Source organism: Pithys albifrons, chromosome Z, assembly GCF_047495875.1.
Source record: "Pithys albifrons albifrons isolate INPA30051 chromosome Z, PitAlb_v1, whole genome shotgun sequence".
Taxonomy (NCBI): Eukaryota; Metazoa; Chordata; class Aves; order Passeriformes; family Thamnophilidae; genus Pithys; species Pithys albifrons.
Genome location: NC_092497.1, coordinates 80937511 through 80962626, shown reverse-complemented (window position 1 = coordinate 80962626; position 25116 = coordinate 80937511). Strand labels below are relative to the sequence as shown.

The 25116-nt window shown below is 42.1% G+C and overlaps 1 protein-coding gene across 3 annotated transcripts in view; it reads right to left on the bottom strand.

Moving 5' to 3' along the window:
* GOLM1 (golgi membrane protein 1) overlaps nucleotides 1-25116 on the bottom strand; it is a 50786-nt gene that overhangs the window by 6257 nt on the left and 19413 nt on the right. For all 3 annotated transcript variants that reach the window (XM_071581518.1, XM_071581516.1, XM_071581517.1), the window contains exons 4-9: nucleotides 13397-13451; nucleotides 12286-12388; nucleotides 6150-6288; nucleotides 4204-4333; nucleotides 2816-3103; nucleotides 297-410 (exon numbers count right to left, since the gene is read on the bottom strand). In XM_071581518.1, coding sequence (XP_071437619.1) covers nucleotides 297-410; nucleotides 2816-3103; nucleotides 4204-4333; nucleotides 6150-6288; nucleotides 12286-12388; nucleotides 13397-13451 — 829 coding nt within the window. The remainder of the gene's footprint in view (nucleotides 1-296; nucleotides 411-2815; nucleotides 3104-4203; nucleotides 4334-6149; nucleotides 6289-12285; nucleotides 12389-13396; nucleotides 13452-25116) is intronic.

Sequence of the window (25116 nt, the reverse complement as noted above, 5' to 3'; positions counted from 1 at the left end):
CTAATGAGGATAAAAAAAGGTATAGAAGTCTCTTTAAGAGGCATACAAGAAGTTCTACTGTAGAAAACCAGAAATTTTGTAAGGATTATTAAATACTGTATACTACAGTAAAGGTACAGATACCACACCCCCACACCCATTAAAGAGTAGCTTCAGTGATGCTGTACAGAAAATAATCACACTGTCAACATGAGGGAAAACTCCAAAAAAAATAGCTAGGATACTATGTAAAATACCATCTTAAAATTTTTGGCATGTGGTATTTGGGTTAAAATGGGGGTTTTCTTCTTTTTTACCATTTTCAATCCCTGCAAGTGCTGCTTGCTTGTCTGTTTCTGATTCAGCTTCATTCTCATCTAAATTGTAATCAGCATCCTTGTCCTGGTTCACTGCTTCATGTTCCTGTTTATCTGAAAAAAGTTTAAAATTCAATAGTTTTATGCTTTACCATAAGGTCATCTGCACACAGCAACAGTGACAATCATCTTCCACATAATTTACTTTGCTGTTGAATAAACTGCTGCTCAGAGTAGGGTTTTGTATTATTTTTCATTTTGAATGTTACATTTCAGAGCACCTTTTGCTGTAAATCTTGTCTAAAGAACTAGATAAAAGCCAGAATCTTTTGAGACTTGGAAAGTGTGATAAAATCAGCCAGCACTCAGATGGACAGAAAGAAAAATAATTGAAAAACTTCAGAACACATGAAAGGGCAGCCTAAGGAGGAGGAAAACCTGAAGCCAATGCTGGAAACTTGACTGTGATGTTGCTTTTAAATGTATTGCCACTACCACCAAAACATATCTCAGCTTCTCCCCACTCAAGACAGATCAGAGCTCATGGTTTAAAATGTTTCTAAGCCAAGCCCTCCAGTTATAAGTGGCTTAGAAACAGGCTTGAAAATTTAAATTTTAAGCCTTATGTTGTCCATATTCAGACCACCACAAATAGATTTTTGTAACTATAGACCTAAATCTCTGAAACTTTCAGAAGCAGCTCTTCTTGAAAGACAGAGGATACCTAGAGAACACTGAAGAAGTCTTTCTACCTTAGGTTTCTGTGGCTACAAGGAACTTATGCAGTAAGTTATGGCATTTCTGTCAAACAATCGAGCCTGAAGAACATACTGGTAAGTCTTTTTCACTCACAGAAATGCTGACCTTTCATGGGCTGCATGGCAGAGCTTTTTCTTGCATTAATTATTAGATGATTTTTAACCCAATCTTCTTGCTATTTATTTCTGTTAAAATGGAAGCAGTTTAGGTAACTTTTAATTAAATATCTTTGCGGTGCAGCCTGCTCTGGACAGCATCTTTTTGGAGCAGTTGGAAAAATAGTAGTTTATCAAAGCAATTCATTTATCAGTGATTATTTATGCCTGCTAAGTAGGCAACTCAATTCATAACTCATGATTCTAACAATGTCTTTACTAGACAACCATAAACAGCATTTTTTTGTGGGCATCGACTCCTGCTCTGAGGGCCGTTTCCTTTTGGTTGCTCTGGGCTACTCCATCCCCTTGAGACCAAGTCCCTCAGCACAGACAAGATGGATATCTATATACTGGTCAGATTTAGACAGCATCAATACTCTGCTGCTCAGTGCTGTGGAGTGGTTCAGGGCTACACAGTAGATGACAGAAACCAGCACCTTATAATATCTGATCCATGTTTTTGCAGACTCACAACAATAAACTTCAGATACCTGAAGTCTTAGGTAGGGTTTTCCTCACATAGTTATTTTGAAAAAGGGGTAAATAGCATTAGCACTGACACTGTAAAAAGACTCACTGCAAAACATCCACGCATGAGTAACTCTGCTCATTGGTGCTCTGGATGGTTAACATCCTTTTCAAATGCATCACTTTCTTAAGAAGCCACAATACCAAGATATTTTGCAGCTAATGCCTTGTACAGCTTAATGGACAGAAAGCCAGTAAGGCTTCTGTGGAGATGCAGAGGAATCCAACCTGGTAGCTCCATGCTGCACGAACAGAAGCCTCCATCTTTACCCATGGACTGCAGAAGACTGCTGTGGACTGACACCTTTCACATCTCACACTGACCTCTGTGAAAATTTGCTACTCAGGTCTGGCCAGCTGCTGCTGCTGGTGCAGAAATCATGCCCTACGTTATGGGTTTAGCCAGGTGGGCCTAAACTTAGGTTTTAAAGTTCAGCTAGGCCTAGGATTGTCAGCTGGTTTAAGCTGGGCTGAGCTGACAGCTGACTTCTTCTAGCCAATAATATTGTATTCCATACCATACTACATCATCTCAAAGGGGTAAGAGCTGGTGTGTGTTTGTGGCTTGGTTCAGTTGCTTCACAGCTGTGGTGCCAGCAAGACACTCTGCTGTCCCAGGAGGGATGGGGAGGCCCAAGCCCAGAGCACTGGCTTAACATCATGTTATCTGAGGGAAGTAAAATGTTTGTTCTTAGCTTTTCTCTCTGCCTAAGTCTGTCTCTGAAGAATTGACTTCTCTAGAATGATTTGTAGTTAAGATGGTAGAATTTGTGTTTACTGGGAAGTGGGAAGTTATTCCTTGTTATATATGTAACTTGTGTAAGTGTGTGTTATATTGTAGTTTCCTCTTAATATTCTCTTCTCTGTATAAATACATGTAGTTAGTTTCAGCATAAACCTGGTTCTGAGGGTTTTTTCCTCTCCCTCTTCTTTTTCCCCTTGGCTGGTTGGGGGGAGGAGGAACCCTTTTCACTCTGTCCTGGACAGTTGGTGTTTTGCCAGCTCAACCCAGGACACCCTATTCCACACTTTCCTTTCTTTACTGCTCTAAACAACACATGACATGCTACGAACCAGCCTTTCCTTGGTGCAAATCATCCTCCTTAGCATCGTAATTTAGGAGCTGTTCCCTCTCAATTTCCTCACTGGCAGCCTGCTCTGCTGCTGGCTGAAACGCATCTTGTCCAGCTACATGGTTTCCATTTTCAGATGGATTTGGCTCCTTCTCTGACTCAGGCAGCATCTCCTTGTGACCTGCAGCAGCCTTGGGTGAATCTTGTGGTTTTTTCAATTGACTAAAAAGCTGCTCTTCTTCTCCTTTAGACTCCTGTTTTCTGCTGTCAGCTTGGCCTTCTATTCTTTCTGAAAACAAGAAAAATTATTCTGAGTGAAAAAAACTAATGCCTTTCAGTGGTGGCACAAGTTAAAAATTATAATAAATAATGCTTTATATTTCTCATTCAATTCTTGGTTTTCCTCTGAAATAATATCTTTCAACCACCTCAGTTTCAAAGGTAATAGGAAGATAACTCATGTTTTTTCTACTGGGAACAGCTAAAGGAGGAAATTTTGTTTATTGTCAATAGATTCATGCTATAAAAGCATCAGATTTCTGTATGTTACATTTTGTTACGAACAATAAAATTGATTTGGTATTCACATAAGAAGATATGCAAGTATAAACCATGGCTGTTCTTATTTTTAAATATGAAGAAGTGCAGGAGTGCTATAATTTTTAGCAGACATTAACTTTTTTCCCATGTATTTGCATTTTTAACTAACAGAAAATTTGCCCAAATGATCTGTATGTAGATGTTGTCTTCAGTTGCCAGCTCTCTAAAATGAGAGTTGCATGCTAACAAGATTGTAATTTAACATAGAATAATTAAATAGGGAATTGAATTGCTATCACACACAGTACTGTGCAAGATGGACACACAAGGGTGTATCCACTCAATTAAATTAAGTTTCTAAAGTATAGTGCCAAAAGTAACCATTAGGTTAACTAACCTTACTTGCATTTTGCTCAGTGACAATTGGGAATCATGGATGTATGTTGGTTTTAATCCTAACTTTCAGCTGTTCCATAAGGAGGGGTAAGAGGCTGGATGTGTCAAATTTCTGAAGAAAGCAGATTTTAAGTGTGCTTGAAAATAATGTCTTCCAAAAGTGTAGGGTATTTTCTCCATATTAAATGAGAAACATGATTCCAGAAATGTAAATATTTGTATTTTCCTTTACGTGCAACATGTCAATTACAATAAAACAGCATCAGCAGAAATGCTAGCAATAAAAATGCTTCAGTATATATGCCTTTCCACAGCTGGAAAATTGCTCAAAGTTTGGACTGCTGGTGTCACTTTTTTCCATCTTAATCTTGTGTACTAAAATGTTTTTAAATGTTCAATTAAATTACAACTATTCTTAACCAGTTGTTAGTAAGACAGTAATTTCCATCTCACCTTTAGCCTGCATCAGGTCTGTCTGTCTTACTGTAGGTTCTGCTTTAGGTACATCTTCACTGGGTTTCTGCTGTTCCAATTCAGCCTGCTTGAACTCTGTTTGCTTCAAGGCTGGAGGCTGAATATTGACCTAGACAGTGAATGCACACAAGATAAGCACTGGTCTTTGGAACTGCTCCTGGATTTGGAAAGGGAAGTGGAACGCAGATAAGAATTCAGCAGGGGAAAAAAAATCTCAGAACACGGAAATATTTGGACTGAAATTTTTGTTGGTGATGGAAGTAGCATACAATCTTGAATATACAGGAATGTTTCAATGTAACAGCATGACATGTCCAGAGAACTCTGACATACCTTCTTTAACTGCAGGTAACTATGAGGTTACTGCTCTTGGTTGTTCTCTGCGTGTCACAAAACTGTAACACCACACATTTATCCACTGTTACCCTGCTACTGTGTCAGGGTCAGCAGAGCAAAAAAAACTGATGGCATTACTTCCTATTAGTAACCTACAGGTCAGGAAAACTGAGATGGGCATAGTAAGACTTCAGTTAAGTAAGGCTTGTACGGAACTGATCTCTAACTGTTGAATGCAAGATTAAGAAAAGAAAAATGTAAATTAACCAACTAGACAATAGTACCCCTGTTCAACATGATGGAGCGTGCATAAGAATGTGATAAGTTCTGGTACTGGAGTGTTCTCAGCATCTGACCCACTTAAAGGTTAAGACTAAGATATACACCATCTTGAAGATCTTCCAATCTGGCAATTAAAATTCTATGTACCACTTTTATTTATGTTGGCACTGGCCTTCCTCACATGGCCATGTTCTCCCTGCATGTCACAGCTAGTGTGCTGGCACATCTGAGGCCTCCTTCCATCCCTGGATCTGGTGGTTGTCAGCACTATGCCTGATGGTGTCTACATCAGTGAATCCCCCTATCTGCAGCACAGGGAACAGGGAGCTTGGGAATGCCATTAAGAAAATGAGTGCACCTATGTTCAACAGCAGGGCTTTCACACATTGACAGCACCCATCCTCTAGGAGGGGCATCTGGAGCTGCCTGGAGAGAATGGTGATTCTCCAGCCACAGCACATTCATAGCGTTGAGTGGAGGGAGAAGAGGTTTAAAAAGCTGGGGTGGCCACAGTCCTCCTAACGCAGCCCCAGACACAGCTGACCTTTCATCACTGGCTCATGTGCCATCTCTTGTAGCACCCAGGCTCTTCCTCTTCACAGTCATTACTCAAGCAGTCAGGACCCCACTTGCCCTGATATATGGGGTTGTTCTTCCCCCAGTGTCATCTCAGAAACACCAAATGAAGGTACAAAGCCAGCAAAGACAGGGCAAGTGGGGAAAGAGCAGAGCTGGGCTGTCTGTAGAGGAATTTAACAGAATGAACAAAGATAAAGACTTGAAAGGAAAAGGAAGGAAAAAGAAAACCAAAAGTTAGGCTTAGATATGATGAAGACTGCTTAGGGTTACCTGCCTGGCAGCCCTGCTTCAGTAACTTCAGCAGGACAAAGCAGCCATAGTTGATTGCTCCAAACTGACATCTTCTTACTTCCATGGTCATGGGAGCCTGAGTGCTCTTGCAATCATCATCATCTCTCTGCACTGCCATCATTGCTCTCTACAACTCCCTGAAAGAAGGCTGCACCAAGGTGGGGGTCAGCTTCTCCTCCCAGGTAACAAGTGACATGACCACAGGAAATGGCCCCAGGTTGCACCAGGGAAGGTTAGTTGGGTATTAGAAAAATCCCTTCACTAGAAGGGTGTCCTTGGAACCACAGCATTTCCCATTGACTGTAAACATTCATCAAATGTTGAAGCAGCGCAAAACTGGATGAGATGGGCTAATGTTAGCTGGAGACACCAGGAAGGTGGAGAAATACTTAAGAATTACAAAGAAAAATATTTTCAAGAAATTATCCAAACCATACCTGGCTATATTTTTCTGAATCTTCTGAAAAATCTTTGTTCAATTTGATTTCTGGTATGTCAATACCCTTTTTTGTAAGTTCATTTATCCTTTCTTCATATTGTTCTTTTAATTCTTTCATCTGGTTGGTACACTGTGACCTGGAGAAAACAGGAATAAGACTTAAGTTAACTTTCATCCACACTCTTCCAAAAGGCTCTTTTGTAAAATTATTTGATCCTTTTTCTCTCCCATCTTTTTATTTCCTTAACTCTATTATCTGGGCTTACATTGGAGTAGTCAGGAGGGAAAAATGACGTGTTAACCTGAGTCCTAATTCATAGTGCAGGTGGTCCAAGTTATGATAGAATCATAGAATAGATTGGGTTGGAAAAGACCTCCAAGATCATCAAGTCCAACCCTTGGTCCAACTCCAGTCCATTTACCAGATCACGGCACCCAGTGCCAAGTCCAATCTCAGTTTAAAAACCTCCCGGGATGGTGAATCCACCCCCTCTCTGGGCAGCCCATTCCAATGCCTGATTACTCTCTCTGGAAAGAATTTTTTTTCTGATATCCAACTGAAATTTCCCCTGGCAGAGCTTGAGCCCATCGTGCCCCCTTGTCCTATTGCTGAGTGCCTGGGAGAAGAGACCAGCCCCCACCTGGCCAGAACTTCCCTTCAGGTAGTTATAGACAGTGCTGAGGTCACCTCTGAGCCTCCTCTTCTCCAGGCTAAACAACCCCAGCTCCCTCAGCCTCTCCCCATAGGGCTTGTGCTCCAGTCCCTTCTCCAGCCTCGTTGCTCTTCTCTGGACTCGCTCCAGCACCTCAATATCCTTTCTGAACTGAGGGGCCCAGAACTGAACACAACACTCAAGGTGTGGCCTCACCAACGCAGAGTCCAGGGGAAGGGTCACTGCCCTGGGCCTGCTGGCCACGCTATTCTTGATCCAGGCCAGGATCCCATTGGCCTTCTTGGCCACCTGGGCACACTGTTGGCTCATGTTGAGCTTCCTGTCCCTCAGTCCCCCCAGGTCCCTCTGCCTGGCTGCTCTCCAGCCACTCTGTGCCCAGCCTGGAGCGCTGCAGGGGGTTGTTGTGGCCAAAGGGCAGGACCAGAACTTGGCCTTGTTGAACTTCATCCCATTGGAATCAGCCCATCTCTCAAGTCTATCCAGATCCCTCTGCAGAGCCCTCCTGCCTTCCAGTAGGTCAACACTCCCTCCCAACTTGGTGTCATCATCAAATTTGCTGATGATGGACTCAATCCCCTCATCTAAATCATCAATAAAGATGTTAAACAGGATTGGACCCAACACAGACCCATGGGAAACACCACTGGTGACCGGCCGCCAGCTGGATGCAGCTCCATTCACTGCCATTTCTTCTTGACATTATTCTGAAGTCTGATTTTGATAATGCTAATACATAGAAAAGTTACCAAAATATGCAGTGCTTTTCAAGCTGGTGAACATTAGAGACAATAAAACAACATAGGATTGAGTTATGCACACATTCATTAATTTCTACGAAATAACAGGACATCAGAATTATCTGCACCTGTTTTCAAGCTTGAGAGAGATGCAGTGTACAGACAACCTTAAGTTGGAAATAGTGCAACCTTCCCCAAATGCCTTCACACCTGCATCACACATAAAGTTCATTAACATCTGTGACAAGTGCTCACTGTTTTAAATTTGTTATCTGTGACATTTGTTATCTGTGATTTGTTATCTTGTTATCTTCCTTTAAACAGCATTTCTGAAGATTTGAGTACTCTACGCATGCATACAACTTCTGCACTATTTTCTCCACCTCATCCGATATGACATATTTCAAATGTGCAATACCAATGCTCTTAAATTCACCCTCTGTGGCATGTTTTCCTCCTCACAGGATTACACAGAGTAAATTTCTGTGATGAAGAGCTCACCTACACACACAAAGGAGCCCAGGTAATACCCTCTCCAGCTGCTCCCAGGACCATCACAAGAGCCATAAGCTCATCCAAGGCCCACCTCAATGAGCCCAAAGAAGCACAGAGGCACAGCAGTGGGGACCCTAAACTATAGATTCAGAAGAAGGGAGAGCCCATCCAGACCATCCCCAAAGACATTTTGCACTAGTGGACACCCACTCTCAGCAGAGGAGGATGAAGCTGCTGCTGTTGTCTGTGCTCATGCTTCATGTGTCTGCATTAACCTGCATATCTGGCACAGAAAGTTGTGCTCTGGAGGCACAGAAACAGATGTGCAGTTCTTCCCCTTCTGGGCTGCTGATCTGCCAACCCCCGTGTGACAAACAGAGTACCTTTGTTCCCAGAGCATATATCATCAGCTCCTTTCATTCCTGCCAAAAAAGATTACTCACACACTCCCACTCTTGCACTTGTCAGGTCTGCAAATACCAAAGTAATTAGACTCTTCACACGTAGCAAATTTTTCAAAGAAGTAACTATATAACAAAACTCTTGGGAATCAAAATGCAACTGAATGTTGAATTGTACTCAAAAGATTGGTCCAGAGGTTTCTGTTTCCCTCTGGCTGCTGAAGGGGAGCAGGGTCAGTGTGCCAGTCAGCCTTTGCTGAAGAAGCTCTACTGTGAGCAGACAGCACTTGGCAGAGCATGCACCAAGGGTACCTCATGAAGTCAACTGCTCAGGAAAGTGCACTCCTTTTGCACATATGTCACAGGTTTGGCCTGGCTGTTGCCAACCCTGGACTGGCCCCCCTTCCCCCTCCCAGAACCTTCCCAGCAAAGGAAAGGGAAAAGGAAAAAAAACTGAGAAGACACGCACTCTAAAGAAACTGAACTGAATAAAAAGAATAAATTATATTTACTAACATTTCCAAACCACACTGTATACACAATACACAGGATCCCACCCCCCAGGGGAGAGGGGAAGGGAGAAAAGGGGATTGATTAGCTGGAAAATAGGGAAGACACCAACCCAACCCAAAGAAACCGAATGAATCAAAACAAACACAATTAAAAACCTCAAGGAAGGGGAACAAGAATGAAACAATCTCACCCAGGACAGGAGAAACACCAGGGACTGGAGGGACCAGACTTCCAGCACCTCCCTCCAGCTCCTCAGCCCAGGACAGGGAAAAAACCACACAAAAGCACTCCCCCCCTGCTACGTGGAAGACACGTGTGGAACACTTGTAACTTCCTTAGATACAATGGTTACTGAGGAAGCCATGGGGCAAACCATTACACCAGTAATCTCACCTAGCTCCTGCTGACTTCTGTATGGAAAACACTAAGCCTGCTCAAAAAATCACTAAGATGAAACTTCAAGACTTGGGTAGAATCAAAAACAATTAATGTTTTTTTCCTCTAAATTCATTTTTCCTATAAATTTTCTTCCTAAATCCATGGATTTTGTTCTTACGCATTCCACATGCATAACTGTTTTTACCACTGTCTTCTATAGAGTAATACCTGAATGTTTAAGGTAAGTGACTTACAGTACATGCAGTTAAAAAAAAGACATTTGACTTCTGTTACCTTTTTATAACATTTTCTATTATACAAATAATACCCTTTCTTCATTTTGGCCCTGGGCAAAGTGCACTTGATACATAAAGTACAAAACCTTCATCCATAGAAATCCAGGTAAAAAGGAAAAAGCACATAATAGGGTCTGGCAAGGCAGATGAACAGAGAGGGAACGTGGTGGTTTATTCCTAATGCTGAGGGGAGGAAAGAAGATAGACTAAAAATAACATTTGGAGTATTTCTATTGATTTTTATTGTTCCAGGCCCATAATCACACTGGGAAAAAGGTTGTTTTTAAGCTTTTAAAGTGACAGTATTAATTGAGCTTTTGGCAAAGAGGAATGTATGTAACCAAGTACAACCAAATATCCATTTCTACAACTACCAGAACATGATATAAAGTTAGTTATGTAACGCAACAGTGAAATAGTAATATTCCAATATCCTCTCTAATGGTACACAACAAGTAACATTTTAAAAATACATTTATATATGTTCCTGACAGAACTGTATGAATGCTGCACAGTACCCAAGCCATAACTTATCTCACGAAAATTTGAGAGCAAAATTTATTTTCCTCACTTGTATAGTCACAATAAATATCTAGAAATAGAAAACAAACATTTAAGTATTATTCAGCAGATCCAGTGAAAAAAACATAGCTCCAGGTAACTGCCTTTATGGACTCCCATGGAGACACTGCAGGAAATGGTGCACCTGTCTCAGGGTCAGGTAGCTGAGTCCCTGTGCAGCTACCACGTGGCTGATTTATCATGCCTGTCTCTACAACTACCCTGACACAAGCAAGCTCACCTTTATCACTGTACCATGATCCCACCTTGAGCCAGCACTGACTGTCTTCCATCAAACAAAGGGGTATTCCTTAACACCACACTATGACAAGCAGGGATGCAGTCAGTGATTTTCTCAACAGAGCTAACGTTGAAAACATTTCACCAGACATGGGTAATAGATACCTCTTCAGAATCCAGACTCACTAGGTTTGCTTTTCATCACTTCCCTGCACATGTATATCAATCCAGTGCTTCACAGATCTACCTCTAATCTGTAGCACACCTGTACAGCACATACATGTACCTACAGATCCATTTATTCTTGCTGATCTCAGACTTAAGGGAAGACACCAGCAAACAGATTCACTGACTACCACAGAACTATCAGCAGAGGTCCATGAGTCTCAGGTCAGTCCTTTAACAACACAACAAACAGATGGTGCTTAACAACCATGGTACACAACAAATATAGAGAGGAAAAAGCACCTTAACAGACACAAAAGCAACATGGCTTAATGAAAGGTTAGTACAAACTAAAGTTTCCAACTTCTTCTACTTTTCTGTTAGAAGTCTCAAATTACAACTCCACTACTACAATCCATCTGGGTTATCATTATTAAATGAGTAATAACCAAATAAAAAGAAGGTTATAACAGTAAGCATCACAAAAGAACTAATATTAATTCTTCATTCTAAGGCAGGGGCAAAAAAAAAGAAGAAAATAGGTACTTCAAGTTTAGCCAGGAGAATTTAAGTTCTTTGATTGCCATGTTCAGCTTTTACTCATAATTCCAACAAAATCTGGCAAGAAAAATACCTGTAACTACAACAGCTATATTCTTGATGGAAAATCGTGAGAAGATGCAAACAGCAAATTACATTGATTTTTTATGTCCATGCAGTCAGAGGGAAGATACAATAGGATGTGAAGGCAGGTAGAGGGAACAAGAATATTATTGAACCGAAAGAACCCAGGAGACATTCCTAGAAATACTGAAAATGCATATTCAGGGTAGGCAGTTAAATGTCACCCTGACACCTGATTCCATCAGATCTCGGAAGCTCAGCAGGGTCAGCCCCAGTTAGTACTTGGATGGGAGACCTCCTGGGAATACAATGAGCTGTAGGTTCTAGTCCTGAGGACTTCACTGTCACTGTCCAAGCTCTCTCGGCCGTGGCAGATGAACCTGAGGAGTTAAAGGGTGGGGCCAGTTCTGTGCACGCTGAGCCTCACCTAAAATCCACTGCTCAGGCTGGAAGGGCCCACCCACGTGGGGAGAGCCCTGCCCAAATCTGCGTTCACAAAGCCTGACCATGATGATGTTGATATTCAGGGTAAGGATACTGACGTGTACTTTTGTTCAGTTATCTATGCTTTATAATTCAGTAGGAAATTTCAAGAAAAACACGAGGCCAGGTATGAACTGTAATGCAGAACACATGGGTCTGATCAGCATGGTATCAGAAATTTCCACAGACCTCTGACAGCATAATGAGGTAGAGCTTCTCATCAGGTATTCCCCTTTCTTAATTCAAACATCTTCAGAGTTTAGCCTCTTCATGTTTTAGTTTTCCCCCCAACCCTTCAGTGATAATACTACTACCTTCATGCCCCTGCAATAGATGGAACATCAAGAAGTGTGGGAGAAGCCTGTGGACACTGAGATGTCAAGCATTGCAAGGTTTACACTCTTTTCTAAGATCAACTCTGAGCAATTTTAGAAGATGTGTCAGATGTCACTTTCTTCTTAAAAATGTACATTTACTAACAGTGCTACAGCTGAGACAAAAGTACTCTGGGTTACAACCAAGTCGCCTACAACTTGGGCAGTCATGTTTTATAAAGAAAATACTTACAGGTCATACGAGAACTTCTTCTGAAGGTTAGTCTGGTTCTTCTGAAACCCGTAAATATCCAGTTGTAGTTTTCCATATTCTGTCTGTAACTCTTTCAAATGTTCTGATCAAAACAGGATTAAGATACATATTAAAATACACCTAAACAAACATATATCTTCATATACTACAATGGAAATCTCAAACACTAAACTGATAGTAAGCATGCTAAATTAATCCATCAGTCATGCTAAGTACATTTTGTATACAAATGCATGGATGATTCTTGAATTTATTCAACTAGGATGCACAGGACTGGGCAAGAATAGCCTTTCAGCATGGTATATTAGCAAAACTAGTGTAACATATCTTTTCACCTACTTTTCCTCATAAGGAATACTCTGATTTGCAAACCCTGCTAGGTTTCAGCCCAGAAAATCTTTAGATCTATGAAATCATCAAAACACAGCATGAAACAGTACGTGTTTATCAGCATCTAAAGACCAGCCTACAATGCTTCCCTGAATAATATGCAATTTATAGCTACGTTCCTGTATGAGAAACAAACAACAGAGGCATCTATGATTTGGGGTTTTTCTCTGGATAGAAACCTCTGTATGAAGGTACCAGAAGAAGACACCACAACATATTTACTTGTTCATAGGACTTAGGATTTGTTCCACAGACCTTCTCAGGAATACATTGCTAACAACAATTTTGAAGCACCAACATGAATAGAAATGACTTAGACTGAGTTTTCTTATTTAATATAGAAGTTGGGGCACTACTCTGGTTGTAAAAGGCACAACACAACACTCCAGAGAGGAATTCAAGAATATACTGCAAAAGGCAGAATGGAGAATAAATATATTAACATAGTTTTATTCTGTATTATTTTATATTGTAAGTCAGAAGTACTACATCAAGCACTGCATGGACAAATCCTTCTACTGTTGAGGCAGTTTAGCCTTATACTTCACTTAACTGGAACTATGCAAATGAAGTATCTAAGTCATTGCAGCTCCTGCACCACCCTCATGACCTGAAGAAAGGCAGCATCCTCAGATGAACCCAGAAACAGAGGGCCTAAAAAAAAAATATGAAAGAGATGCATAGGGGTATTAAAACACACCTCGTAGACTCTGAATCAATCGTTCATTTACTGTGATGTTACTCAGCAGCACTGCCTGAAAGAAGCAAAACAACAGTGTTTTAATTGCAAAGGACCTGTTTTACCATTAATATTATAAACATCTACCAAAGCATTTGTAACAAGATCTGTTTTTTGTGATGTGTTACAGTCAAAAAACTCCCTTTAATTTGCTTTAGAGATCTAATATGGTATCAATTTTAACATTCATTTTAACCCAGATTTCCCACTTACACAGGGGGTGGAGGGAACTTCATACTGCACAAACAAAACCAGGAAGAATTTAAAGGATGTTGAAGATACTTAAATTGCTTGCTGCTTTATTCTAGTTTAATTTCACATTTGCAGTCACAGTCAGATTCACTGTATTTATCTCTTGAAGGAAGAATACAGCACAGCCCTGCCCACTATCAATTTCCCTCTCACTTGGTAATCAATAAAGTTGCATTCAGGCATGCAAAGATGAGCTATGAAAGCATTAATCATGGAGCAAAAAGAAACTTTACAAAAGCAATGTGAAGCCCCACTATTGCATCCCTTTTCTAACTTTTCTCTCCATTGCTTTCATGCTGAAGTGGTCTTCTTCCATTCCCTCACTTTTGCTCTCTGTCAATCTCTCTCTCTCATCTGAAGAAGCAGTGGACACAGGAACATGTTTTGTCCATTCTGTCATCAATCTCCATCTACCATTTCATATACACACATGCCCCAAAACAGCTAAAGACTGACAGAACCAAGTCAAGGCTAAATTTAATTAATTGCTGTAAACGAGATATCAGGATAACTCAAATTCATATTTTAGATTTAGCAAGCCTAGTGCAGAAGAGTTCTTAAGACTTAAAAAAACACCAAGATCCACCGACTCTTCAGAAACTATACAGTCCAATCTTAGAAGAGAAATATATTTCTTAAGCTTCACTGCCAATTTCCTCATTATTCTCCTGGGAAACCTCAGTGTTTTTCAAGGGTCTCAGATCAGGATACACCAAGTCCCCAGTGTCCCAAAGTTTCTGCTCTACTACTGATGTGTATGTATGCCCAAACAACTTAAATGCAACGAAATAACAGCATCCATTTTGTCTGTCCCAGTCACCCTGAAACACTGATGTCGTCAGTGCCTTTTTTCACACAGACTACTGTAGTAAGAGGCAGTTAAATGCCTCCCTGACATCCCATCCCGTCAGATCTCGGAAGCCCAGCAGGGTCAGCCCCGGATTAGTACTTGGATGGGAGACCTCCTGGGAAATGCCGGGTGCTGTAGGTTCTAGTCCTGAGGACTTCACTGGCACTGTCCAAGCTCGCTCGGCCGTGGCAGATGAACCTCAGGACTGAAACGGTGGGGCCAGTTCTGCGCACGCTGAGCCTCACCTAAAATCCACTGTGCAGGCTGGAAGGGCACGTGGGGACAGCCCTTCCCAAATCTTTGCTCGTGAAGATGAGCCACACACACACATACTGTAGTAAGAGTTGATCAGATAAACTGCAGCATTCAATCAATCTGTGTGGACTAGCACCCAGCAGAGAGGTAGATTTGTCTTTGGTTGACGCTTTAAAGAGTCCCCCATCAAAGGAGGCAGTCATTTACCTGTTGCTGAAGTATTTCTACACCATTCTGTATGTACAGCTGGTCTGTGTACAACACTGTGAAACCACAAGACCAAAGGTCTTGCTCCTTTGTTAAACAGGAAAAAGAAAACTAAATAACATTAATAACAACGTATACATAGGATTGTTTAATGTATCTGTCGCAGGTTTGGCCTGGCTGTTGCCAACCCTGGACTGGCCCCCCTTCCCCCTCCCAGAACCTTCCCAGCAAAGGAAAGGGGAAAAAAAACTGAAAAGAAACGCACTCTAAAGAAACTGAACTGAATAAAAAGAATAAATTATATTTACTAACATTTACAAACCACACTGTATACACAATACACAGGATCCCACCCCCCAGGGGAGAGGGGAAGGGAGAAAAGGGGATTGATTAGCCAGAAAATAGGGAAGACACCAACCCAACCCAAAGAAACCGAATGAATCAAAACAAACACAATTAAAAACCTCAAGGAAGGGGAACAAGAATGAAACAATCTCACCCAGGACAGGAGAACCACCAGGCACCGGAGGGACCAGACTCCAACCACCTCCCTCCAGCTCCTCAGCCAAGGAAGGAAAGGAAAACCAAAACCACTCCCCCACTGGTACGTGGAAGACACGTGTGGAACACTTGTAACTTCCTTAGATACAATGGTTACTGAGGAAGCCATGGGGCAAACCATTACAGTATCTCACTCTCATTTCCCACAGGACAGGTAAATAAAAAATGAATTTGTTTCCATTGGTTTCTTGGGGAAAGAAAGTTAATGTTTCAATGAAAATTCCAAGTTTTGCTAATCCATGAACAATGTAGCCAGGCTGTTCCATGATTACCATCTTCAGCATAACTGCCCATTACTAGAAACTGTCAATGACTAGAAAAATCAGTACAATTCAGCAATTTTATGTTCCTACAGTTTGTTGTGGTTTGATTCTTTTGGTTTGCTGGGCTTTGGGAGTTTTGCTGGTTGGTTGGTGTTATGGGTTCACCCAGGTGGGCCTAGATTTGGGCTCTGAAGTCTGGACTAGGCTGAAGCTGTCAGCTGACTTGAGCTGGGCTGAGCTAACAGCTGACCTCTTCTAGCCAGTAACTTTGTATTCCATACCACATTATGACATCATCTCCAGGGAAGCAGGAACCAGTGTGGGAGTGGTTAAGGCAGTCACTTCTCAGCCTCCTCTTGGGAGGACGCACGATGCTGTCCCAGGGGGGATGGAGAGGACCAGGCCCACCACTGGCTCACAGGGTACCTCAGGAAAGTAAATTGTGTTGTTCTGGGTCTCTCCTTTCTGCTTGAGCTTGTCTCCCTGGGGAATAAGCTTCTTCTTAAGTAATGTGTAGTTAGGACAGTAGAATTTGTGTGTTCGTTATGAAGTTGTGGTGGGGAACTTGTTGTTGCAGACTTGTGTGAGTGTATATTTGTACTCTCTTCTAATTGTCTCTTTCTTTCTGTGAAAATATATGTACTTTTAGTATAAATGCGGTTTGAAGTGTTTTTTTCTTTCCCCTCTCTTTTCCTCCCTTTCCCTGGTGTTAGGAGGGAGGCTTTTCTCTCTGTGCTTGGGGGTTTGGCAGTTGCTTATCTCAAACCAAGACAGTTGGTTGGGGTTTTACTGGGGAGCGAAGGCTTTGTTGGTTGTGGGGTTTTTTCCTTAAAATGAAACTCCGAAATACCATGAGCAATTACGTGACAATGAAACAGCAAAAAAGTGTTTAACACTTTGTGCATTTGGATAATAGCAACTGTGATTAGCTGAAGTGAATAGAATTATTTGCCACGTATTTGCTCTTTGCATTACAACAGGGAAAAAAGTGTGCCTTGGTCTTTCTGGATTGCATATAAAACTTCCTTTTGGCAATGCCACATCTACCCCCCTGAATGTGTGTGTGGGCAAGGATCCAAGAAAAAAACAATAACAAAAATCTAGTTAGCTGTTTAACTTGACCAGGAAATCCTGTTTAATAATTTACAGGACAGTACTGCAACTGCCAGCTTCCAATCCAACTGTCATTCAAGTGTTAACTAATCTTCATTCCATGGCTACGAATCAAACAAACATTATTTTCTTTTGGATATTTATGTAGGTCAAGCAAGAAAACTGCTGGGAAGCACTGAGTAGACACATGCCAATATTCAGTTCTAGAAATAAACTCATATTTCAGACTTCAGTCAGCCCATAAAACAATAGCTATGATCCCTAGAAGTGAAAATCCAGCTTTTGGAAAATCACCATACCACCATATCAAAATATCAACCCTGTCACAGAGTAACTCTGTAACATAAAATTAGTTATATTTGCAAACATGTCTCACACAGAAGGCCCCACTGTTGTCGCAGAATTAAAAATCAGACTCCCAACTGAAGACAATACTGTGGGCAGGAGGACTTCAGAAACTACAATCAAAAGTCACACTTCTACCATCTGTGAGAAAAATATCTTGCTCCATATGTACAGCAAAAGTTAATGACAACTCAAATGGATTTTGTTATTATTATTCACCACAGAATGTGTCTACATCAGTCATATTCCACTTAAGAAACTGTATTTCTTTGGAAGAGACTAAAATATTTATATGGACCAGGAAAAGAAGAGCTTCCCCCAAAGAATCACCGCTGCATTGAAATTTAGGACTCTTATCAGAAAAAATTATAAAAACAGAGGATAACAGTTCTTAACTACAAACATAACCAAAACTAGGACAGAACAAACAGCTACACTGTACCCTCAAAGAAAAGAACAACCCCAACTAATTGACAGGAAGCTCAACATGAGCCAACTGTGTGCCCAGGTGGCCAAGAAGGCCAATGGGATCCTGGCCTGTATCAAAAATAGCATGGCCAGCAGGACCAGGGCAGTGACCCTTCCCCTGGACCCTGCGTTAGTGAGTCCACACCTTGAGTGTTGTGTTCAGTTCTGGGCCCCTCAGTTCAGAAAGGATATTGAGGTGCTGGAGTGGGTCCAGAGAAGAGCAACAAGGCTGGTGAAGGGACTGGAGCACAAGCCCTATGGGGAGAGGCTGAGGGAGCTGGGGGTGTTTAGCCTGGAGAAGAGGAGGCTCAGAGGTGACCTCAGCACTGTCTAGAACTGCCTGAAAGGAAGTTATAGCCAGGTGGGGGCTGGTCTCTTCTCCCAGGCACTCAGCAATAGGACAAGGGGGCACGATGGGCTCAAGCTCTGTCAGGGGAAATTTAAGTTGGATATCAGGAAAAAATTCTGTGCAGAGAGAGTAATCAGGCATTGGAATGGGCTGCCCAGAGTGGTGGTGGATTCACCATCCCTGGAGATTTTTAAACTCAGACTGGATGTGGTGCTGAGTGCCATGATCTGGTAAATGGACTGGAGTTGGACCAAGGGTTGGACTGGATGATCTCGGAGGTCTTTTTCAACCAAATCGATTCTACAATTCTAAATTAAACTGACTTTTGTCTTTTGGTCCTTTGGTGCAATTATATTCACAGACAGCAGGGGTCGCTGCCATGCCCCACCTGGCAGCAAAGTCCTCCAGTAAGATAAAGGTTAAAAGGTGTGGCCCCTCCAAAGGACTCACAGGGTAATAATGGCAGTCACACGGGGGGGGGAGAATGGAACTGTTCTCAGGGCAGAGTAGGCCCTCTCTGCTTGTCCCTTTGTCTGAAGCAGGAGGTGCTGGGAGCTGAGGGAGAGGGGGATGGTGGTTCTCAGCAACCCCTTACAGCTGAAAATCTGTCTTCAGGAAGTCCTCAGCAAAATCCAAAAGGCACTTTCTCTCTCCGAAGCCCAGGGTTGCATGGAGAAGTTCAAGGGGGAAAAGCAGGAAGAAACAAGCTAGGAAAAGGAGCATTCACAAGTTTGGCAAACTAGCTTGCAGTCCCCACACTGGAAAGGAAGAAGTGCAAACAAGCCATCTGTTCCTCACCTCCACCCCACCATTAAGTTGGAATCTAGAGTCATCAACCTTTGTTCTCGGCCTTGCCACTTCAACTCCCAAACCATTATGTTGGGAGGGGGAGAAATATTTCTCCCCAGCCGCCCCCTACTTTTGTTTGAACCTTTAACAGAAACACAAAGTTACTGTTTAAAAAAAACCTAAATACAATAGAGATGCGAGGAAGCTTTGAGATAAATAATTTTAAAGCCTACGTTTTGAGCACATAGTCTGAACCACACACATACATTTGATCCGATTAATGCCTTACACAGAATTCTCCATAAACATATTTTTGGAGGAATTACTATACTCAGCATTTGCTATAATCATGACTCAAACTAACCCAAGAACACTGAACTGACATATATGCTTTCTAATACTGACTGTAGGTGCTGTATATGGAAGCACAATCAGATACTGCAACAGGAAAAGGAATTAAAACAGCAAAGACCTTGATGAGGGGCCTTGATGAGCACTGATTTAAAAACTAACACCTAAGAAAAAAGGGGCTTTGCATTTACAAATATAGCACAAAGGAGACAAAGATGAGCCACAGATCAGTAAATTCGCTGCTAAGAACAAAACCAGCTGGGAATAAAACAAGATAGGAGGGTAAGATTTATACAGGCAGAAACAGGCATTTATAATTCATCATGGAGAAGCAGGGCATGACTAGCTCAAAATGATTTAAGTCCTTACTGCAAAGGAAAAGAGCAGTTCTGTCTTGCATGCTCCCTCTCCTGCCCAGCACCATGCTGGCATTAGCCGGAGAATAACGTTATAACACACTGACGTTTCAGTTGTTCCCAAGTAGTGCTTATCCTAAGACAAGGACTTTCCAGTTTCCCATGTGTGCTGGTTTAAAGGTGAACCAGCAGGGGAAATGAACTCACCACGAGAGAGATTATAAGTCAGACCTAAAATTTAATAATAATATTACAATAACAACACTGACACACAAGGGAAATTGCTTTCAACTCACAAAACCCCAGCAGTATAACCCAGTGTCCTGGGGCACAAACCCAAGGGGGTTTGTTTGCCCTTGTGCTGAGACCTCTGTGGTTCCCCCAAGTCCAGAGCAAAAGGAAATGAAAAACCTGTTGGTGTAGGCGAGGGCTGTGGTCTGGGCGAGAGCGGTGATCTCCTCCTGTCAAGGTCCTGCTGCTTCTCTGGATCCAATGAGAAGTTCCCGAGGTCTTCTTACCCACCACTTATGTACCCTCAGGGAGCACCCAGTCCCTCCCCCTGGGCGGGGACTCACACAATGGGTGATTAACTCTGGGAGCCAGGGGGTGTTGAACTGTTGATGGCCCATTAGCAGCTCCGCCCCCCTCAGGCTGGGTGTGAAGGTGATAATGGCTCCCTGGGCAGCTGCTGCTAATGGTCCATTGACCTTGGGGAATGAATAGAGGGGGTAGAATACACAGCTTTGATCACCCCCACACAGGGTTAGCTGGTCCCTCCTGCTGAACCAGGACACCATGCTCTGCCAGTCAGCAGGTGTACAAGAAGTCATGAGGGAGCACAGCTGACCCAAACTTGTCAAAGGGATATTCTGCACCACAGAATGTCGTGCCCAGTATATAAGCCAGGGGGAGCTGGCTGGGAGCCACTGATCGCTGCTCAGGGATGGGCTGGACATTGGTCAGCTGGTGCTGAGCAACTGTATTGTGCATCTCTTGTTTCTCTTGAGTTTTATTCCTTTCTCCTTTCCACTACTAATGTTACTTTATTTTGATTCAGTTACTAAACTGTCCCTATCTCAACCGATGAGTTTTCTTCAAAAATTGAGTGGGACATGGGGACTGAAGAAGTGGCTGCATGCTATTCAGTTGCCAGCTGGGGTTAAACCATGAAAACTACCCACAAAAAGGCTTTTTCATTCTAGGCCATGAAATGAATGGCTAACTATATATTAGTATGTGGGGGAAAAGTTCATAAATAAGATTCCCAAGAAGTATTTATCTTTTAGGTTAATCTGTGTGCTGCACATTCACATATACTTCAGTGGAGGGACATCAATTAAAGCAAGCCTTAAAACAAATTTCCAGCCCAAAATGGAGGACACATTGTTCATATAAATTACTTGAATTCCATTCAAAAACTGCAGACTTTTTCTCATCTTCAATAAACAAAAAATCCCACCAAAGCAACAACAAAAATCCCAAACAAACAAAAAGCCACACAAACAAATTAACGACCCACTCAATGAACAGAAAACCAAATGCAAAAAACCAGCTCAATCCCCAAAGAGTGGTCCTGGCAAAGGTCAGAGACTCAATTTCGTTTCACATTCTATGCTGAAAGCACTCTAAACTCTCTTTTTTGTCACCAAAGACATGTCCACCATTACACACTACAGTTCAGCCTTCAAAACTGTGAAACCACCAAAACTGCAAAGTTAACAATCTCTTACACTCTCAGTAGAAGAGAGCAGAAGTTAACACATACAAATAAGAAATTAAATTTATAGTAAGTTGCTATGGGTTCACCGAGGTGGGCCTAGATTTGGGCTCTGGAGTTTGGACTAGGCCGAAGCTGTCAGCTGACTTGAGCTGGGCTGAGCTAACAGCTGACCTCTTCTAGCCAGTAACTTTGTATTCCATACCACATTATGACATCATCTCCAGGGAAGCAGGAACCAGTGTGGGAGTGGTTAAGGCAGTCGCTTCTCAGCCTCCTCTTGGGAGGACACATGATGCTGTCCCAGGGGGGATGGAGAGGACCAGGCCCACCACTGGCTCACAGGGTACCTCAGGAAAGTAAAATGTGTTGTTCTGGGTCTCTCCTTTCTGCTTGGGTTTGTCTCCCTGGGGAATAAGCTTCTTCTTAAGTAATGTGTAGTTAAGACAGTAAAGTTTGTGTGTCCGTTAAGAAGTGAGGAATTTGTTCTGTGTTGCAGACTTGTGTGAGTGTATATTTGTACTCTCTTCTAATTGTCTCTTCCTTTCTGTAAAAATATATGTAGTTTTAGTATAAACGTGGTTTGAAGTGTTTTTTTTCTTTCCCCTCTCTTTTCCTCCCTTTCCCTGGTGTTAGGAGGGAGGCTTTTCTCTCTGTGCTTGGGAGGGTTGGCAGTTGCTTATCTCAAACCAAGACATAAGTGAATTGGAGAAAATAAGCCTGTGCAGCTACAGGACTTCCATGATATTGTTATATTTAACTAAAACCCAAATAGTAAGCAGTGGAAGCAAAACAAAATCTTATGAGAATCTCAATCTAAAACGTGCACACATACAGCTAAGGTAATTTCTGTGTTTCTTTTAGTCCATTTATTTTGCTATAAAGAGGTAGAAACATTCCAGGAGTTAACTCTTAATCTACACATACTGTAAAATCCCAATCTAAGGGTGCCTACAGTGCAGTAAGTCTCAGACTACCCTTTTCCTTCCCCTCAGCATGTGAAGATATATTTTGAACAGACGTGGTCTTCTAGACTTCTGCTGTACCAGTTTTGAGTAAGAAGACTGATTTCTCTTGCTAATTTAATAAGATCATGCTATGGCAAGTATGGAACATGAGGCAGTGCTTCCTTTCCTCAAAGCGTTTCCAAAACCAGAATATACAACATTGTTTGGTTTGAAAAAAAAAATCAAAAACCAGAACACACAGGCACCTTTTCCTTTTCACAGAAGGCTTTCTTCTCACTCTCTGCTGACTACTGCAATTGCTTTTGAGTGGAGTCAACTCCTCGCATACCAAAAGGTATTTTGTTTCTGAAGACTGTGCTGGGAATTTCAATTTTCACAGAGGGAGGGGACAGCAGCCGTGCCTGTATTAAAAAACACTGAGCAACTAGACAGTGACATGCTTCACATGCAACACACAAAGCTTGGCCCCTCTCCTCAGTAAAACAAGATGTGGATTGGGGAAGAATTACGTAACTCCAATGAAAATTGCCAGCTGCAAAAGCATGTTCTTTCAGTTAAAGGTAAGAGATATTACACATATTGTTGTCCTGATACGCCCTTCAAAGGGACAGCTGTGGCTGAGTACAACCCAGAAGCTACGAGTCCTGAATAATGACAGAGAACATTGTTCTTTAGAAAATTGTTTACAGATTAGAAACAGCCCTTTTGCATTCCTGACTCCTCATCTGTTGCTACCAAGTATTAGTGTAAGATTTCTTGATATCTTCATCCTATTTCTGTATTGATTTCCAGAAGCCATTTTCTAAATCATACTATCCTTAAAAATTCAAGCAGGCTTTTTTTAAATCAGACTGGTGACAGTAGTGTTTTATACACACTCAGACCTAAGAGAATAATTACAACTGCAGTTTTCCAGAATTACATTGCCTCGGTGAAAGGTGAGCCCACAGGGTATTTCAGGCTCAGACTACATTGTACTTTCCATGTCCTAACCCTTTAAGTAGCCCAGAGACAGTTCTACTATGAAGAAGGCAGATGTAACTCGAAGTGATTACCACATTGCCACCGACAATGACTTTAACAGGTCAAGTATCTTACTAGTTGTCCTAGTTCAGCAGGAGGGACCAGCTAACCCTGTGTGGGGGTGATCAAAGCTGTGTATTCTACCCCCTCTGTTCATTCCCCAAGGTCAATGGGCCATTAGCAGCAGCTGCCCAGGGAGCCATTATCACCTTCACACCCAGCCTGAGGGGGCGGAGCTGCCAATGGGCCATCAACAGTTCAACACCCCCTGGCTCCCAGAGTTAATCACCCATTGTGTGAGTCCCCGCCCAGGGGGAGGGACTGGGTGCTCCCTGAGGGTACATAAGTGGTGGGCAAGAAGACCTCGGGAACCTCTCGTCGGATCCAGAGGAGCAGCAGGACCTTGACAGGAGGAGATCCCCGCTCTCACCCACACCACAGCCCTCGCCTGCATCAACAGGTTTTTCTTTTCCTTTTGCTCTGGACTTGGGGGAACCACAGGGGTCTCAGCACAAGGGCAAACAAACCCCCTTGGGTTTGTGCCCCAGGACACTGGGTTATACTGCTGGGGTTTTGTGAGTTGAAAGCAATTTCCCTTTTGTGTTAGTGTTGTTATTGTAATATTATTATTAAATTTTAGCTCTGACTTATAATCTCTCTCGTGGTGAGTTCATTTCCCCTGATGGTTCACCTTTAAAACAGCACACTAGTGTATCAGTTTGGTATGAAACTACATCAGTGGCATAATTATTCTCTAAGACACAATACGCAAAGATGGACTGCAATTAAGGTGGGTCTCAAAAGTTACTTGATAGTTGCTTTTGCTAAGAAGTCCAAAGTGAAAGTTTGCTGACATATAAATTTCTTCTATAACCAAAAAAACCACAATTTCTCCCTGAAAACACAGAGGGTTTGAGATAGCCCATTCATTCCTATACATCTGCTGAAAACATTTTCATTTTTCTTTAAGAACAACAGGAACTAAAGAAAATCTAATTTATGACTCAAAGATCTCTCTAGATAGTTAAACAGTTTGTACTACTTGTAAAATTAGTTGAGTGACTCAGGATCTCGATCTGCACTCATTCTTCCTGAATAGGTAAATACTTGCTGCTAATTCTCAGGCAGTAAATAAAGTTCAGTTCAAGGAGAAAGCTTCCCATTTGAGAAAGAGTGAATTCATTACTTGTCTCCCAGAAACTCCAGATTCCACTGGAATCCATGGAGCTGAAAACAAGGATATCTGCCTGGATATAAGACATAAGTATACAACAGACATTCACACACAGATCATCATCATCATGGTCAGGCTTCATGAATGAAGATTTGGGCAGGGCTCTCCCCACGTGGGTGTGCCCTTCCAGCCTGAGCAGTGGATTTTAGGTGAGGCTCAGCGTGCACAGAACTGGCCCCACCCTTTAACTCCTGAGGTTCATCTGCCACAGCTGAGCAATCAGATGAGATCGGGCATCAGGGTGGCATGGCTGTAGTTAGATATAGATACAGAAAAGCAATCAGAAACAGTCTCTTCTTACATTCCACATGCCTCTGTGGAATAACCTCTGACCCTAGACAGCTTCTTCAGATAAATGCTGTTACAAGGACAAATAAGCTTTCTCTTCCCTGCCGCCATATCAGAGGCATTCCTAAATACAGTGGATGAATCCATGCAAACTAGGCTAACTGCATCTTCTGACAAATGCACGGGTTCCCAGTAAAGCAACTTTCCCTACTCTTAAATCAGAGTTGGAAAACAAACAGCACCCATGCAGGATATTTGTTCACATGCTGCAACAAGAACAAATTTTGAATAG